The following is a 17,760-nucleotide window of genomic DNA, read 5'->3' on the forward strand; positions in this document are numbered from 1 at the left end:
GGTACATATGAATATGAGGGGAGGAAATGTCACCCTTGAACTTTTAAAGCGGGAGTCTAAGTGGATTCTCGACTTAAATTGTGTTATCCCCGTGGGCATCAATGAAGAGTTATTGTTCACTGGTTTTTATAAACAATAAGTTGTACAAGCATGGGTGCGTTCTTTATCTACAGTGAATCTGTACCCGCTCTTCTGTTTGAACTACTATCTAGCAGTTCGCCCCTTTAGGGATGTTCGCTTGAATTTATATTTTTTGTCTTTGTAAAAAATTTTTTTTTTTTTGTCCATTTTTTTCTATATTTTTTGTGTATTCTTCGTTTATTTTCTGCTCTTTTCTCGGTTGGTACCCTATTGGGGCTAACGTGTGTATGCCCGGAGTCTCTTTATCTTTTACATCTCATGTAGGTCCCCTCTTGGCATGTTGCCAACATAGGGCCTTTAACATTGTGCTCCATAGTAGTTTGTATGTTTCTTCATATTTTGCATTTTTTGGTCTGTTTTTTATTATCAATATTTCATATTTTTCTGTGTGAAGCCCCCACATGGGGTTACTTATGTGCAGGAGGGTTTAATTATTATTTCTTTATTTTTTTCATTTTCACATTATATTTTTCTGTATAATTATTTGTGTAGATAAAATGTATTTCTGTGTTTTTCTGTACCTTTGCTAATTGTTTGGAAACCCCTTCCCTAGGTCCACACTTTCATGTGTGTTTTTTGTTATCGGCTCGTTTGTGTCTCTGGGCTGTATTAGCTCCGCCACTCCACTATCTCAGATGCGCCGGCATTCAATGTATTTCTCCCTGACACCTTGTGCAGGCGCAGTGAGCGTGCTGCTATGGCGACTGAGAGCGAACTATATACTTCCGCTCCGGCACGCCGGCGCATGCGCAATGCATACACGCCGGGCAAGGCTTGTCATACCACCATTATACGCCATATGCGGCACTTCCAGCAGCCGCACAGCTGTTGTCAGTAAGTCACTGATTATTGTGTATTTAAGCAGGAGCCAGGGCATGCAGGCATCACCCCTGACGAAGCCACCAGTGCGTGGCGACACGCGTTGGGTGCCTGCAGCCCGCACTTTGTCTTTTACATGGTACACAAGCCCTTTTGATTCTGCCTTGGACCTACACCCACAGGATTGGGTTCTCTCTACACCCTATTCAGGGTTTATGTACTTTGGGTGTTTGGTTTCAGGTGGGGTGGGTACTAGGCTGCATAGTTATCTCACATTGGTGTTTATTGCATTGCCTTTACCCCCTACATGACCGTTCTTAGGTTGCTTATATTACCAGTATATATTTTTGGGTTATCAAGGCACTTTGATTATGGGGTGCCGGTGAGGTCATGTTTTCTCCTTAAGACTATACAGTGTTCTTCTTTGGTGTACAGTAGATGTGTCTATGTCATTTTACTCAGACATTATTTAATCTATGGGCTTGTGTATTACACCTTGTTTAGATATGTGCGGGCTTTTAGCCTCATTTTGGGCTTGTTTGTTAGTATGGGGTTATGTTATATCCCCTTGTTTTTACTGTTTTTAATGTGTTTTTGTCTCTTGCATATGTGTTGAATAAAGCTGTTTTTGTTATATATACTCCTCTAGTGGTGACTCCCAGTTCATAAGGTCTACCTTTTTCTCTCTAGTCTATGGGTACAAGCGAAGCGTCTCTTTGAACCATCAGAAAAGTCTGTGAGCGGGAAATTTTCCAATCTCACTTGTATGGGGCCCCTTTTTATTGCCTGGCATCTCAGCACATCAGAAATTATATCAGGCCATTCAGCAGGATCATCAGTTAGTTCTAGCCGAGGTTCAGAAAGACTGAGAAGGAGTTGCTGATGTGAAGAATCTTCAATTTCTTCAGTAACTTCATCAGTGCTGGAAAATGCTTCTACAAAGACGCTTGAACTTGGTTGAATTCCTGATTTAGTTCAACTGGTTGACTCTCCACTGTCCTTTTGTGTAGACTTCCTAAAAAAGCAATCAATGGTAGTGAGCTTCTTAACTTTATCTTCCAATAACTGCTTCTCTTTTCTTTTCTGACTTCCAGACTTGTGCTTCTTGGATAGAGGTGCCTGTTCATCTGAAAGTTCTTTAGCTTGATCACCACTTTCCATTTTGGCCTAAAAATGCTGTGAAATCAAGAGTATTTTATGTTGTCAACTTTATGATTTTAATAGCAACTATCGGCCATGAGCATTAACCTGGCCTCTCGTGTGGCTGATAACTGCAGCATGTTAAAGTCTCAGATGATTGTTGCTATTTATGCAACTGTAAAAGGAAGTAGGGATTGACTGCAGTTTCCCCATGTAATCAGGAAGATAAGCAGTTGGGGTGGAGAACAATGATTGCAGAAAGGCCGTAGTCCCACTTGTGAGAGTGATGCATGAGCCTTGCATTACATCACCCGAAATGTCCGTATTTCTATGCAGCTGCACACTCCTGTCCAAAGAATGGGCGGCTGTGCAGGGTGAAGTGATGCGAGGCTCTCGCAAATGGAACTCTGTGTCCGACCTAATATATGGTAATGATTGGTCACTTAGTCACTTACTAGTCCACGTGTGTGTTCTGGAAAATAAGTCCTGATAGTGGCGTTTCTGCACTGTGTCACTGTCACTCTTGGAGTAGGTGGCATGTAGATCTTGTGCTTAGTAGGTGGCTAACTCTGGTGATCTAAGGTCCACAGATCTCAGGGTATCAGTACCTGTAATATTAGAGGCAAATCAACATTGATAAATGTACCATACACTAGTAGAAACTGTTCTCAGCAGTGCACCCTTTACAAAAACAGTGACCCGCCAAACCATCTATTTATTCCATGTTGAACCTGCAAATATTCCTTCACTGACTGTAATCGGCGCTTTCTCCTGCCTTACAGGGGATTCACACAGCTGTTTAAAGACTGGTCAGAGAGCAGGCCTCCCAGTCCCTCTCCCGCCTACATAACAGGAGGTTTCCGCACTGTCAGCCTCCGGGTAGACAGCCATGAGTGGCTGTGTGGCCCTAATGAGGACATCAGGTTCAACCTTCTTTCAACATTTTATGTATAATACTCACATTCACTGATTCATGTCTTGTAAGTACTGCATGATTCTTAGTTTTTGATTATAGGCCACAATGACAAGATGGGGTGTTAGCTAGACAAAAGGCATTTTGTGGTGCGGTAAGTAACTGCTCAGCCTCACCTGATCAAGTTGTGAGAAAGCACAACTCTTAGAATGGCTTAGAAACACTGTGTCCAGCTATTAGTGGTCCGCTGATTGGCAGAACCAATGTTGAAATCAAAATGGTGTAGCGAGGTGGCTATGCCGCGCCGACGTCTCAATAAATAAGGATGTCCAGAATCGAAACCTACTTCATCATCAAGAGAAACACAAATTCTACATATTCTACTAATTTAAATCTATTCTGGACTTCATTCATTGAGAGGCACCAGAGCACAGCCCCCGCCACATAGTTTGTAACACAGCCCACGTAGTATATAACACAGGCAGCCCACGTAGTATATAACACAGCCCACATAGTATATAACACAGGCAGCCACGTAGCATATAGCACAGCCACGTAGTATATAACACAGGCAGCCCATGTACGTAGTATAACACAGGCAGCCCACGTAGTATATAACACAGGCAGCCCACGTAGTATATAGCACAGCCACGTAGTATATAACACAGGCAGCCCACGCACGTAGTATAACACAGGCAGCCCACGTAGTATATAACACAGGCAGCTACGTCGCATATAGCATAGCCACGTAGTATATAACACAGGCAGCCCATGTAGTATATAACACAGGCAGCCCACGTATGTAGTATATAACACAGGAAGCAACGTAGTATATAGCACAGCCACATAGTATATAACACAGGCAGCCCACTTACGTAGTTTATAAAACAGGCAGCCTACGTAGTATATAGCACAGCCCACGCAGTATATAACACAGGCAGCCCATGTAGTATATAACACAGGTAGCCCACGTACGTAGAATATAACACAGGCAGCCCTTGTAGTATATAGCACAGCCCACGTAGTAAATAACACAGGCAGCCACGTAGCATATAGCACAGCCACGTAGTATATAACACAGGCAGCACACGTACGTAGTATAACACAGGCAGCCCACGTAGTATATAACACAGGCAGCCACGTAGCATATAGCACAGCCACGTAGTATATAACACAAGCAGCCCACATAGCATATAGCACAGCCAGCCATGTAGTATATAGTCTACAAGTCCTGTCCCAGAATCATTCAGATGCCATACTATCAAGGTCTGTCTGTGTAGTATAGGGCTACAAGTCCTGCTCACTGCAGCGCTGGACCTGGACAGTGGACCCGGGTCCCGGACCGTGTCGCGACGATCTGTGTGTGAGCTCTTCTTAGGATGACAAGCTCCTCACTCTCACCCGGAAGTGATGACCGCCGGCCTGGAAGTGACTCTTCTATCCCCATGCTGAGTATTCCTGCAGTCCCAGAGTGCTCTGTGTGCTGCCTCCTGCTGCTGGGAATCATATGTCAGCTCCAGCTCCGCCTCCGAGTCCTGGCTGGAGTCACACACAGCACACTAGCACAGGGAGGGAGGGTCGGAATGTAGTCCGGCTTCGGGGGCCCCACAGAAGTGCATGATGCGCATCAGTGTCGGCATAAGTGTCTTACCGTTATGGGCCCCCCATCTCGCCAGGGCCCCGGAACTTGCCCGGGTGCTGACGCTGGTCCTGCATGCCTGGAAGCAAGAAGGGATCCCCTTAACAGGTAACACTAGCAACACTTTCCTGACTCCAGACCAGAAGGGGGAACTCTAAACCCAGTTTCAGGGGAACTTCCCTGAAAGTTCTGGTCTGGAGGAGGGGTGAGTTAGTCAGTCAGAGACAGTGAAGGAAGAGGAAGCAAATGAGCAGAAGCTGGGGATAGGAGCTGCAACTAAGCTCACCCCAGGACTGAGCACAACAGACCAGACACCGGAGTCCATGGTTGTGTGGGAACTGCATGCCCAGCAACAGAATCTGGAGAACAGGATGTTGCAGGTCTCCTGGCCACATCTGACGCCCGAAGGCACAGTAGCAAACTAGAGAGCCCGGAGTCACCATGAGGGAGTGACATCAGGAAAAGGCTCAAGCTGCCTGCCATGTGGGTAGTGTTCTACCAAAAGGACAGACAGAGAGGGACTTGAAGAGAGCTTAAGGCATCAAGAACCTAAAGAACTGCGCAGTATGGAGGCTTTCAACCCCACCTGACTAGGGGGATTCTGAACTGCTTCCAGGCTGCCCGGATATTCAATACCACCTGTACCTGTGCTCCGGACTGCACCAACAATTAAAGGTAAAAAAAACTACAGTCCCTGTGTCCTCCAATCATTCCTGCACCCCAACTTCCACAACTTCTCATAGACTGTTCTGATAGCCCTGGGGCCCCACTCAACCTGTGGGAGCAGGACCATCCTAGCTGCATCACCATCGGCCCCAGCGGTCCCTTTAAGCAGCGTCGGCCATCTATAGCTGAATACCACAGGTGGCATCACGAACAATCCCCTACAAACATTCCCTCATCCCTTTTAATTGCGCGCCCAGGGCAACGGACCGGATCACAGCTGCCGTGACCACCCCTTTAAGAACTGTCTGACCCAGTTCCGAGTACCCCACGGCCCTAGCGGGTGTTGCACATGCAGCTGCGGCTACTCAAACATAATAATTGATCATGCTGAAGATACTGTTACCACTCGAACGCGCTCAGATAACGACTTATCAGAGCACGTTCTCTCTTCACTATTATCTATCTCTATAATGTTCAAAAACCACACGCAAAAACACTACAAAAACGCAACAAATCCGCAATCATTATTAGATATGCATTTTTATAACATTTTTAATAGGCTTCATTGAAGTCAGTGGGTGAAAGAACGCTGAAAGAATAGACATGCTGCAGATTTCTGCACACAATTGCAAGTCACAAATGAGCATCATGTGCATGACACTTCAGGATTCTCATTCACTTTGCTGGCATCAGAAATCCTTTCAGGTTTTGGGACAAATCGTGGCAAAAATATGACTTATGCAGACAGCTTGTTTTTAAAAATAATTCTTTCTGTTCTGAATAACCGAGGAATTTTTAATTTTAGAGTGTAAGGCCATGTTCACACAGTGCGTTTTTAACTGCGGAACCGCCGCGATTTTGCCGCTGCGGGTCCGCAGCTGTTTTCCATGCAGGGTACAGTACACTGTACCCTATGGAAAACAGGAACCACTGTGCACATGATGCGGGAATTAACTAAAAAAGCCGCGCTGAATAGCTGCGGTAAAAAAGAAGTACCATGTCACTTCTTTTTGCGGAACTGCAGCGGTTCTGCACCCATAGACCTCCATTGTGAGGTCAAACCCGCAGTAAAACCTGCAGATGAAAAAAATATCTGCGGGTTTTCTGCGGTTTGTGGTGCAGAACCGCTGCAGTGTGGCTGCCCCCCGTGCCCCAATCCCACCCCCCAATGCTCCGATGCCACCCCCCGTGCTCCGACGCCCCCCCGTGCCCTCATCTCCCCCCCTTATACTTACCCGGCCTCCCGGTGTCCGTCCGTCCGTCTTCTCCCTGGGCGCCGCCATCTTCCAAAATGGCGGGCGCATGTGCAGTGCGCCCGCCGAATCTGCCAGCCGGCAGGTTCGTTCCAAAGTGCATTTTGATCACTGAGATATAACCTATCTCAGTGATCAAAATAAAAAAAATAGTAAATGACCCCCCCCCCCCCTTTGTCACCCCCATAGGTAGGGACAATAAAAAAATAAAGAATTTTTTTTTTCCACTAAGGTTAGAATAGGGTTAGGGTTAGGGGTAGGGTTAGGGGTAGGGTTAGGGTTAGGGGTAGGGTTAGGGGTAGGGTTAGGGGTAGGGGTAGGGTTAGGGGTAGGGGTAGGGTTAGGGTTAGGGGTAGGGGTAGGGTTAGGGTTAGGGGTAGGGTTAGGGAATTTTCAGCCATTTTAACCCTAAAAAACTTCCTAGAAAACACACATACTCTGCATAGAAAACTGCATAAAAAAACGCACTAAAAAACGCATCAAAAAACGCATCAAAAAACGCACCAAAAACGCACCAAAAAAAGGACCTGCGTTTTCTGCCAAGAGCTGCGGTTTTTAGTGCAGAAAAAACAGCAGGGAAATCAGGAACGTGTGAACATGGCCTAAAGCTTGTTCCTTGTAACCTAGAAAAGGAGCATAAGCCACTTATAGGCTCTAAACTTTAAAGCATGGCTTCTGGGTTATTAAGCTGGCTGGACCACTTCAGCTGACCAGCTTCAGTTGCCTTGCACCTCTCCCTGCTTCTACTACCAGCATGGTAACTGCACATTTCATAAGGGTGCTTTCACCCATTCATTGGTCCCATCTGGGCTTATGTCCAAAATCCCCACAAAATGGGATTCAGGCTTATGCACCAACGGGGCCATAGATTATATTTGTGTCAGGAGAGCAAACATGTGCTTTGAATGCATCATTTTTTGGTATGTACGCCAGCTGAAGGTGAACACTCAGATGTAGTAGACTACGTCTGGATTTCCGTTTCCAGTAGAGCACACGTTCACTCTGTTGGCACCATTATAGTCTATGGTCCCTTCAGCGTATTTGCCCGAATCCCATATTGCAGAGAGTTTGTACATAAGCTTTCATGAAACAAGCAAATAGGTGCCAGAACACAGTGTGTAAGCACCCTACGAGTAGTTCAACCTTGCTGCTGGGCTGAACAGTCAGTCTTCAGAAGTGCACCGTCACCTGCAACCAGAAGCTGAGGGAAGATAGGCAGTGCGCTTCGGTAGAAAAGTTGGAACAATCTATTTAATAGTTTCTTAGTCTGAAACCTATCAATTCTTTAAATAGATGTCACATTATCACATTTTCTCCTACTTGAAGATGCATAATTACTAGGCTATTTAGTCACTTATCACTTATTACTATGGTTTTATACTGAGGTTTATTAATGTCACTATTGTGTTATCTGACTAATTCTATTACAGAATAACTTTCCAGTTGAAGAGGTATTTAAAATATATGGAAATAAACATTCAACAGCACGACTCTGCAACTCAAAGGTAGGACTTACAGAGCTCTGAGGATTATTTTATATCTTCTATATATCTACTTAAGTGATCATTGTTCTCAATCACTTAGGGTACCGTCACACTATAACATTTCGATCGCTACGACGGTGCGATTCGTGACGTTCCAGCAATATCGTTACGATATCGCTGTGTCTGACACGCAGCAGCGATCAGGGATCCTGCTGAGAATCGTACGTCGTAGCAGATCGTATGGAACTTTCTTTCATCGCTGGATCTCCCGCTGTCATCGCTAGATCGGTGTGTGTGACACCGATCTAGCGATCTAGCGATGCGATCCAGCGATGCGTTCGCTTGTAACCAGGGTAAACATTGGGTAACTAAGCGCAGGACCGCGCTTAGTTACCCGATGTTTATCCTGGTTACAAGCGTTAAACTCTGCTTCCCGCACTGTGACTGCCGGCCGTAAAGTGAAAGCAGAGCACAGCGGCTGTGCTTTCACTTTCACTTTACGGCCGGCAGTCACTGAGTGCGGGAAGCAGACTGCAAGGGACCTGACGGACACCAGAATGTAAGTATGTGCTGTTTTTTTTTTTTTAGTTTAACGCTTGTAACCAGGATAAACATCGGGTAACTAAGCGCGGCATCGTTGGAGAGCTGTCTGTGTGACAGCTCCCCAGCGACCACACTACGATTTACCTACGATCACGGCCAGGTCGTATCGCTGGTCGTGATCGTAGGTAAATCGTATAGTGTGACGGTACCCTTACAAAGGATTTGTCTAAGGCAGTCATAGTTGCCTAGTTGCATAATTACATAGGTTAAATAAAAGGACACATATCAAACAATGTTAACCTGTCCTAAAAGTAGAAGTTTGACCTCAACATAAATACCCCCTCTGTTTTATCTCTAATTTACTAAAGTTTATTGCATATCTGTTAGGACTGGCGGATTGCACCAAGTTTAAGATGAAATAGTAATAGGTGCATTCGCAGTCCGAGGTCCACCGTGCAGGTGAAAACCCTGCTGCTAGTAGAGACGGACGATATGGCGGTACAATGTGAATACACACATGGGTTAACTTCACCCTGCGTCACATGGCCGCAGTACCGCACGTATCAAAATTAATAATTAAACAGCACGAGAGTGCGAACTGTGCTGTACTGGCGGACGCCACTAACCACCCTGACTTGGGTTAAAGAAGGGCTCTAATGGCGCGTGGCACCGCACTGGCGGTCACAGCAGTAGGCGCTGTTTCATGTGTAAACGCTGTGAGTTCATCCGGGCACTAGATTGCAGCCATACACCTTTCGCGAACAGTCATACACAAGGGATGGTTTTTTTAAGGAACGACTTGCACTCATCAACACATACACGATTACAATTGTCAATACTAGCGCATGGCCGTGCGGCCATGCGAGCCTTAAATAGTTGCAGCACGTTTAGGACCTTCAAAGAAGGACCAATGGAGTCGCTGCAGTACCTGAGCATGTGACCCCAGATCTCCACTGAGAGATCTTGCCCTGGGCATGCTCAGAGTGCAAAGCAGGACTTAGTCCTAGCACCTACAAGGACCTTCCAAGAAGGACCAATTAACTAGCTGCAGTATCTGATCATGTGACCGTCGATCTCCACTGAGAGATCTTACTCTGGGCATGCTCAGAATGAGAAAAGCAGGACTTAGTCCCAGAAGCGTCTGCTCGCCGTTGCCCAGCACTGACTTCAATGGCAGAAGCAGGAAATGCAACAGTAACTCTTAGCACAGAGTCAGACTGAGCGAGACGCTGGGATCGATGTCTCTGCTGAGCAGGTTCCACTGCGGCAGGAGAAGAATGGGAGACAGCAGCGGAGATGGCCCGAGATTCCCCCTGTGCAGAGGCAGGAACTCGACCCCTAACACATATCTTATGTATATTGCTTACCTTATATTATGTGTTGTCATACATACAGTATTTTATGTACTGTAAACTCTGAATCTTTTTCACTTGTGCTGCACTCTCGTAATACTGAGATGTTCTCATCTTTTCTTTTTGGAGCCTCTCAGCTTCCTGCCAGGATTTCATATCATCCAGAAATTTCTGGACAGTCTGTAAAATTGGGCACTTTATTCACTGTTTGTAAAAAAGAAATTAATGTCTGTGATTTTTTGAAAGCAGGAGAAATTTGTATAGATTATTATGACTGCAATTATCATTTAACCCCTTCCTGATAAAGCCTGTTTTCTCCTTGATTACCAGACTACATTTTTAAATTGTGTCTCTTTCCTTTATGTGGTAATAGCGCTGCAATGACTCAACATATCCAAGTGATTCGGAGATTATTTTCTGTGACAAATTGTACTTCACATTAGTGGTAAATGTAGATCGATATGATTTAGCAATGAAAAAATTGTAAATTTGAGGAAAATCTTTGAAATATGTGCAGTTTTTGAACTCTGAATTTTTATGTCCTTATGGCTATGTGCACACGTTGAGGATTTTGCTGCGGATCTGCAGCAGTTTTCCATGCATTGTACAGTATCATGTAAACCTATGGAAAACAAAATCCGCAGTGCACATGCTGCGGAAAAAAACATGCGGAAATGCAGCATTGTTTTTTCTGCAGCATTTTAATTCTTTGTGTGGATTCCGCAGCAGTTTATACCTGCTCCTCAATAGGAATCCACAGGTGGAATCCACACAAAAACCACGGTAAATCCGCAGTGCGGTTTACCTGCGGATTTTGCAAAAACAGTGCGGAAAAATCCACACACCAATCCGCAACGTGTGAACATAGCCTAAAACAGATAGTCATACCAATAAAATAATACATAACTAACACTTTCCGCATGCCTACTTTACATCAGCATACTTTTTTTTTACTTTTTTTTGTTAGAAATGTAGGAGGTTAAAAGTTTAACAGCAATTTTTCATTTTTTTCAACAAAATTTACAAAGCCTATTTTATTAGGGACCACTTTACATTTGAAATGACTTTTGGGGTCCTATATGTAAAAAAATGCCCCAAAGTGACCCCATTTTAAAAACAGAACCCTCCATAGTATTCAAAGCTTCATTTAGAATGTTTTTAACCCTTTAGGTGCTTCACAGGAATTAAAATAAACTTGAAGCAAAAAATGAAAAATTACATATTTTCCACAAAAATGTTGTTTTAGCCCCAAAGTTTTGATTTTCACAAGAGTAACAGAAGAAAATGGATCATACAGTTTATTATGCAATTTTTCTTCAGCATGATTATACCCCAATAATACCCAGTATGTGTTCAGAAACTACTGTTTGGGCACATGGCCAGGCTCTGAAGGGAAGGCGCACTATTTCAATTTTGTACCTCAATTTTGGCTGGAATAGATTGCAGACACTAAGTCATGTTTGAAGAGCCCCCAAAGTGGCAAACCAGTAGAAGCTCCCCATAACTGACCCCATTTTGGAAGCTGCACCCCTTAAGGAATTCAAAGCTATGGGGTCATCATCTTGAATCCACAGGTGGTTCGCAGAATTGTATAACAGTTTCATTTTTTCCACAAAAATGTTGCTTTTGCCCTCAATTTTTCAATTTTCTAATAGTAAAGGAGAAATTATACCACACAATTTGTTGGTCATTTTCTCCTGTGCACCATTTAAATTTTGGAGTGCAATTTTCTCTAGAATAGCTTATGGGCACCATGTTGCTTTTCAAAAGAGAAAACTGCAAAAACCACACACAAGTGACACCATTTTGGAATCTACACCCTTCAAGCAATTAATGTATGGGTATTGTGAGTATTTAGAACCCACCGACACTTCACAGAACGTTATAACATTGGGACGGTAAAATTAAAATGTCATTTTTCCCCCAAATAATTATTTAACCCCTTAACAACATTTGATGTAGGTTTACTTCATGATCAGGAATTAGTTCCCACAAAATGGAGTAAATTTACAACAGTTCGATCATGCGGGCACAGGAGCAGTGCCCGCACGATCGTCGCCGGAAGCTTGGCTTAAGTGAAAGCTGAGCCTCGGCTTTCATAGCAAGGAGTTGTGCCTGAACTGTCCTGGGCCATTTAACCCGCTGAATGCTGCGATCAATATCTATCGCAGCATCAAGAAGGCTGAGAGAGGGGCTGGGGTTTTTTCTCCTTTCTGATCGGCAGTCTAGTAATGTCATTGAGAGGGCCGGATCATTGCTATGGCAACCTGGGTCTGCCAGCTATCCCAGCCTTATAATTGAAGAAACTGCCACACTCAGAATGTGAATTTTTAAATGCATAACATGAGCAAAGTTTTATTTGACTCACCACAGTGTAAAGGTAGGTAACGTTTCGACCCCATAATGGGTCTTTATCAAACCTCACTGAAAAAAATAAGTATACATACAATTAGGAACAGAGCAAAAACAAGTGGTATACACAAAAATAGAGTAATTACTTTACAAATCTCAAAGTTGAGAGCAGCAAAATGTGTACAAATATGTGACATATATACAAAAATGTGACATATTTACAAAAATATATACAAGTAATATACAACGAATATATACATAAAGAGGTATATAGATCAGGCACAAGGGATTATTTTGGCAGCGTTACTGAGTGCAGGGTAGAGTTTGCACTACGGGAGAACGAAAAGGAAGGCTGGCAGAGAACATCAGCTAAAACATAGAATGATGCAATTTAATAAAAGAATCCCAGAGGTCCCAGAAGGAGCTGTAAAAAGCAAGGATGGGGGAAGAAGGAGGGTGAAGAAGGTGTACAGTCATGGTGTGTAACTAGAAACACTGGTGCCAAAATAAAGAAAGCATACCTGTGGAGACGAGAGCGGTGCCTGTGGTGATGTGCACAGTCATTGGTAGTCAGTGGGTTAATGTACCAGAGGAACGGAAGTAGAAGGCGGTGTGCGCGCGCGGTATAGATCAACAAGAAGGCTAGGGGAACAGGCGCCTGCGCAGTGTGGAGATGGAGAGGCTGTGAGCGCAAGTGCTGTATAATGACGGCGGGCGCCTGCGCAGTATGAGGATGGTATGGGCGCCTGTGCCATACGGTGGTGGGATGCGCCGCTGACACAAAGAACCGATAGTGTCAGCATAATAGCGCAATGATGTGGGCACACAGTGGATGTAGCCGGGCTGAGGGAGAAAAAGAGAGAGAAAGGGAATAGTAATGGCTCTATAGAAAAGAATAGGGGTAAAGGAACACAAAAAGAGATGGGCATAGTGGCTTGAGTTGATGTGAGAGAAAATGAAAGTAAAAATGAGCTTAATAATGAAAAAAATAAAAAATAAAAGTGGAACTGAACTTGGATAAAATAAGAATAAAATGAGAATACATAAATTAGAAAATAAGTAATAAAAAATTAAATAGATAAATAATAGTAAAAAGAAAAAGAAAAAGGAAAAAAATTAAAAACTAAAAAAACTAAAAAAAAATTAATGAAATAAATAGTAAAATAAAAATAGAAATACATAAGAAAAAATGAACAAAGAAATGTATAAGTAAAATGAATGGAGTAAAAATAAGAGATAGTCTAACATGAAGATGAAAAAATGAAAATAAAGATAAAAATAGTAATGATAAAGAATGAAAAATAGAAATAAAAATAAAAATAATGAAAATAAAATTGAAAATAAAAATAAACAAAAATACAAAAATAAAGTAAAAAAATAAAAATAGAAATAAAAATTAAAATAAAAAGTAAAAGAAAAAATAAAAATAAAAATAAATGATTGAAAAAAAGGGGAAAAAAGACTGAGTAAATACTCAGTAAATACACCTGTTGGGTATAGTGAATTGTGAAAATCAGAGTGCCTTGAAGTATTAAGACAGATTAGTACATAGAGGACGACATAAAGGTCAGCATGTTATACACATGTCCGCCAACAATAGTATATATATAGTATATCGGTCAAACATGAACGTTGTATCCAAGAAACATAATACAGCAAAATCACACAGAATAGGACGAGCAGGAGACCGAGGTCCCCAGGACTAGTTAGTTGAACACCAAATCGAGTTCCCTGTTGAGGCCCTTAGGTGTTAGGGTCTGTAGGGTATAGATCCAATGGGATTCCCTTTCCCTTAATAGTTTAATAGGGTTCCCGCCCCGTCTTGGTCTATCGACCTGTTCCAGAACCTGAAACCGTAGTTGGGACACAGAATGATTGGCGGATATGAAATAATGGGGAAGAGGGAGCCAAGTTTTTTTGCACCGTATAGTCGATTTGTGGCTTGCCATTCGGTCATGAATGTGTTGTGTTGTTTCACCAACATAAAGTAGGCCACAAGGGCATTTGATTACATAGATAACGTTGCTAGAGTCGCACGTAAAAAAAAATTTAATTTTGTACTGTTTGCTGAAGTGGGGGTGGATAATCGTGCTAGATTTAATAACTTTGGAGCAGCATGCACAACCCACGCAAGGGAATGTGCCGCACTGTTCTGTGGCAAGAAAGATATGTCTTGGTATTCTGGAAAAACTACCCAAGTCAGCTTTAACTACTTTGTCCCTGATGTTGTTGGGTCTTCATTTGCACATTAATGGTAATGCCTTAAAGGCCTCAATGTGTGGGTAAGAACCTGTGAGCAATGGCCAGTGTTTGTGGATCACATTGTAGATCTTGGGCATGATGGATTCAGGGCCAACATTTTTTCTCTATCCAGTAGGCTTTTAGGGTAGTGTCTAGCTGTAAATTTGAGGGACATCTCGTCCTGGCGTCCTGGTAGCAGATCAGGGTTAGCGACTTTACGTGTTACCCGCTTGAATTGGGAATGGGGTAGACTGTGTTTCGTGGAAGAAGGGTGACAGCTGTGGAAATAGAGAAGATATTGGAATCTGTGGGTTTGGAGAAAATGTCAGTGGCAAGGTACCCATTGGGTTCTCTGATGACAAGAGTATCAAGGAATGCAATTTGAGTTTGACTGTAGTTTAATGTGAACTGAAGTTCAGGACGAATTGACTTGAGGTGCTCAGTGAAGGTAACCAGAGTGTCGTGGGAGCCCGTCCATAGACAAAAGATATCATCAATGTAGCGAAGCCAACAGGAATTATATGTTACAAAGAGAGTGTTCTCATAAACATGGGCATGTTCAAAAGCATCCATGTATATGTTAGCATATGCCGGCGCTACATTGGCACCCATGACAGTGCCCTGGATCTGTAAGTAAAATTGGTCACCAAATAGAAAGTAGTTTTCATGTAAAACCAAGGATAGTAGGTCAAGCCACAGGTGGTGGGAATTACTGTAAAAGGCCAACTGCTCAAGGAGATCCCCAACTGCTCTAATGCCTAAGTTGCATTTGATAGATGTGTAAAGGCTATTTACATCAAAAGTGACTAGAAAGCATCCTGGTGGAGTAGTGGGAAGTTGTTTGAGAGTTTGTAGGAAATGACCGGTGTCAAGGATAAATGACCCCATCTTTCTGGTAAGTGGAGTAAAATCTTCTCAAGGGAGATAGAGATGAGGGCCAGGATAGAGGCGACAATAGGTCGACCAGGGGGATTGCTGAGGGATTTATGGACCTTGGGTATTGTGTATATGACCGGGGTGACAGGATGAGGATTAGTTAGAAAGGTGATGGTCTTGGAATCAATCGTGTTAACTGATAGATATTTCTTCAAAAGTATTTCAATTTTGGCTTTGATGGTTGAAATTGGGTCAGTAGGAATTTTCTTATATGTGGATGTATCAGATAATTGAGGATTTCAGAGGTATAATCTGTAGTATTCTGTACGATGGTAGCCCCACCCTTATCTGCCGGTTTTATGGTAATATTCTTATTTTTCTTAAGGAACTCAAGGGCCTGTTTTTCGAGAGGGGGAATGTTACTGTGGGTAGGAAGGCTACCCGTACAATGTTGTTCAAGAATTGCATCGACATCATTTTGAATTAGCTCAATGTAGGCCTCAGTAGCATGATGATTACGAGGGGGACTAAAGTTACTTGTATTGCGTAAACCCAGTTGTGGAATACTAAGATCAGGGATAGGATTCTCCACTGATGCAGGGATCCTATTCCTTGTCACATCCTGTGAGAGTCCGAAATGAGTCTTAAGGCGGAGTGTTATGACCTGGTGGTGAGGACAATAATGGACCTGGTGGTTAAGAGCACACGGAATGACCTGATAGTTACTAATATTACAGGACAAGCTCTGAGATGTGGGAACTCTGCTGACCGCAATCCCTAATCCTATCACACACACTAGAAATAGCCGTGGATTGCTCCTAACGCTCCCTATGCAACTCATCACAGCCTAAGGAACTAGCTAGCCCTAGAGATAGAAAAATAAAGCCTACCTTGCCTCAGAGAAATTCCCCAAAGGAACAGGCAGCCCCCCACATATAATGACTGTGAGTTAAGATGAAAATTATAAACACAGAGATGAATTAGATTTAGCAAAGTGAGGCCCGACTTACTGAACAGACAGAGGATAGGAAAGGTAACTTTGCGGTCAGCACAAAAAACTACAAAAAGACCACGCAGAGGGTGCAAAAAGACCCTCCGCACCGACTCACAGTGCGGAGGCGCTCCCTCTGCGTACCAGAGCTTCCAGCAAGCAAGACAAAAATCAAAATAGCAAGCTGGACAGAAAAAATAGCAAACAGAGAAAAACAAGCAGGAACTTAGCTTCTTCTGGGAAGACAGGTCACAAGAACGATCCAGGAGCGAACTAGACCAATACTGGAACATTGACAGGTGGCAAGGAGCAATGATCTAGGTGGAGTTAAATAGAGCAGCCAGCTAACGAATTAACCTCGTCACCTGTGGAAGGAACCTCAGAAGCCGCAGCCCCACTCACAACCACCAGAGGAAGCCCATGGACAGAACCAGCCGAAGTACCATTCATGACCACAGGAGGGAGCTTAACAACAGAATTCACAACAGCGGAGGTTGCAATAGAAATGTTGCAAATCTTGGGACAGCTTGAACCTGTCCCATGGCGGTGTGGGGTAGAAGGTCAAGCAACGTGGCAGAATTGCCAGTTCTGCAGGATCAAGGGTATAGGCCGAGATGTTTATGACTGAGTTGGTGGTCTTACCTGGGATCTCGTAGTCATGTGATCTGTGCTGCTTCTGGGCAGCCCTCCATGTCGGTTTCCTCCGGAGCTGGTGTTGGGCCTCGTGTTTGGGCATCTGGGTAAAAAATGACTTTGTGGGAAGCTGTTTGAAGAGCTGTCGGTGTCCGTACTGTACGACCAGTAGCGTCGAGGTCCAGTGTTGCCTCGCCTGATACCTGAGGTCGCAGAGTCGTTCCATCGATAAACTTGGCCTTGGGCATAATCTTCAGAATCTTGCTGAAACTTTGAACGTTTCTTCTCCTGTAAATATTTTCGGTGCTCTTCTATTGCCTTATCGGTTTTGGCTTTCAGGGTGCTCCAGTCCACTGATGGTAGTGATGTAGAGAGTTGCTCCTCGATGGAGGTGAGTTTTTGTTCTGATTCAGTGATAGCTGTTTGGAGAAAGTCAATAGTAAGTCGAATAATGTCCAGAGAGCATTTATTGAGAATTTTTTGAAACTTTTCACAATAATCAGATTTATCAGAGAATAATGTAGGTCTTAGGTGGTACCTGAGGCCACGTGGAATCCTGCTCAGTCTATGATATCCGTCAAGTGTTATGGGGTGCAAATCAAAGGATGCCAGTCGCCTCCGTTCTCACTCGTAATTCTTAGTACGGAGTTCGTGTACTGGGGTCTTCAGGAAATCTCCTGGGTGGATCACTTTTGCAAATATCCTTGATGTTGCAGA

General features: G+C 43.6%; 1 protein-coding gene across 1 annotated transcript in view; it reads left to right on the forward strand.

Moving 5' to 3' along the window:
• Nucleotides 1–17,760, forward strand: part of C7H2orf80 (chromosome 7 C2orf80 homolog) — a 212,470-nt gene that overhangs the window by 61,484 nt on the left and 133,226 nt on the right. Inside the window, exon 3 of the mRNA XM_069735385.1 lies at nt 8,002–8,076. Coding sequence (XP_069591486.1) covers nt 8,002–8,076 — 75 coding nt within the window. The remainder of the gene's footprint in view (nt 1–8,001; nt 8,077–17,760) is intronic.

The sequence above is a fragment of the Ranitomeya imitator genome, chromosome 7 (assembly GCF_032444005.1).
Source record: "Ranitomeya imitator isolate aRanImi1 chromosome 7, aRanImi1.pri, whole genome shotgun sequence".
NCBI lineage: Eukaryota > Metazoa > Chordata > Amphibia > Anura > Dendrobatidae > Ranitomeya > Ranitomeya imitator.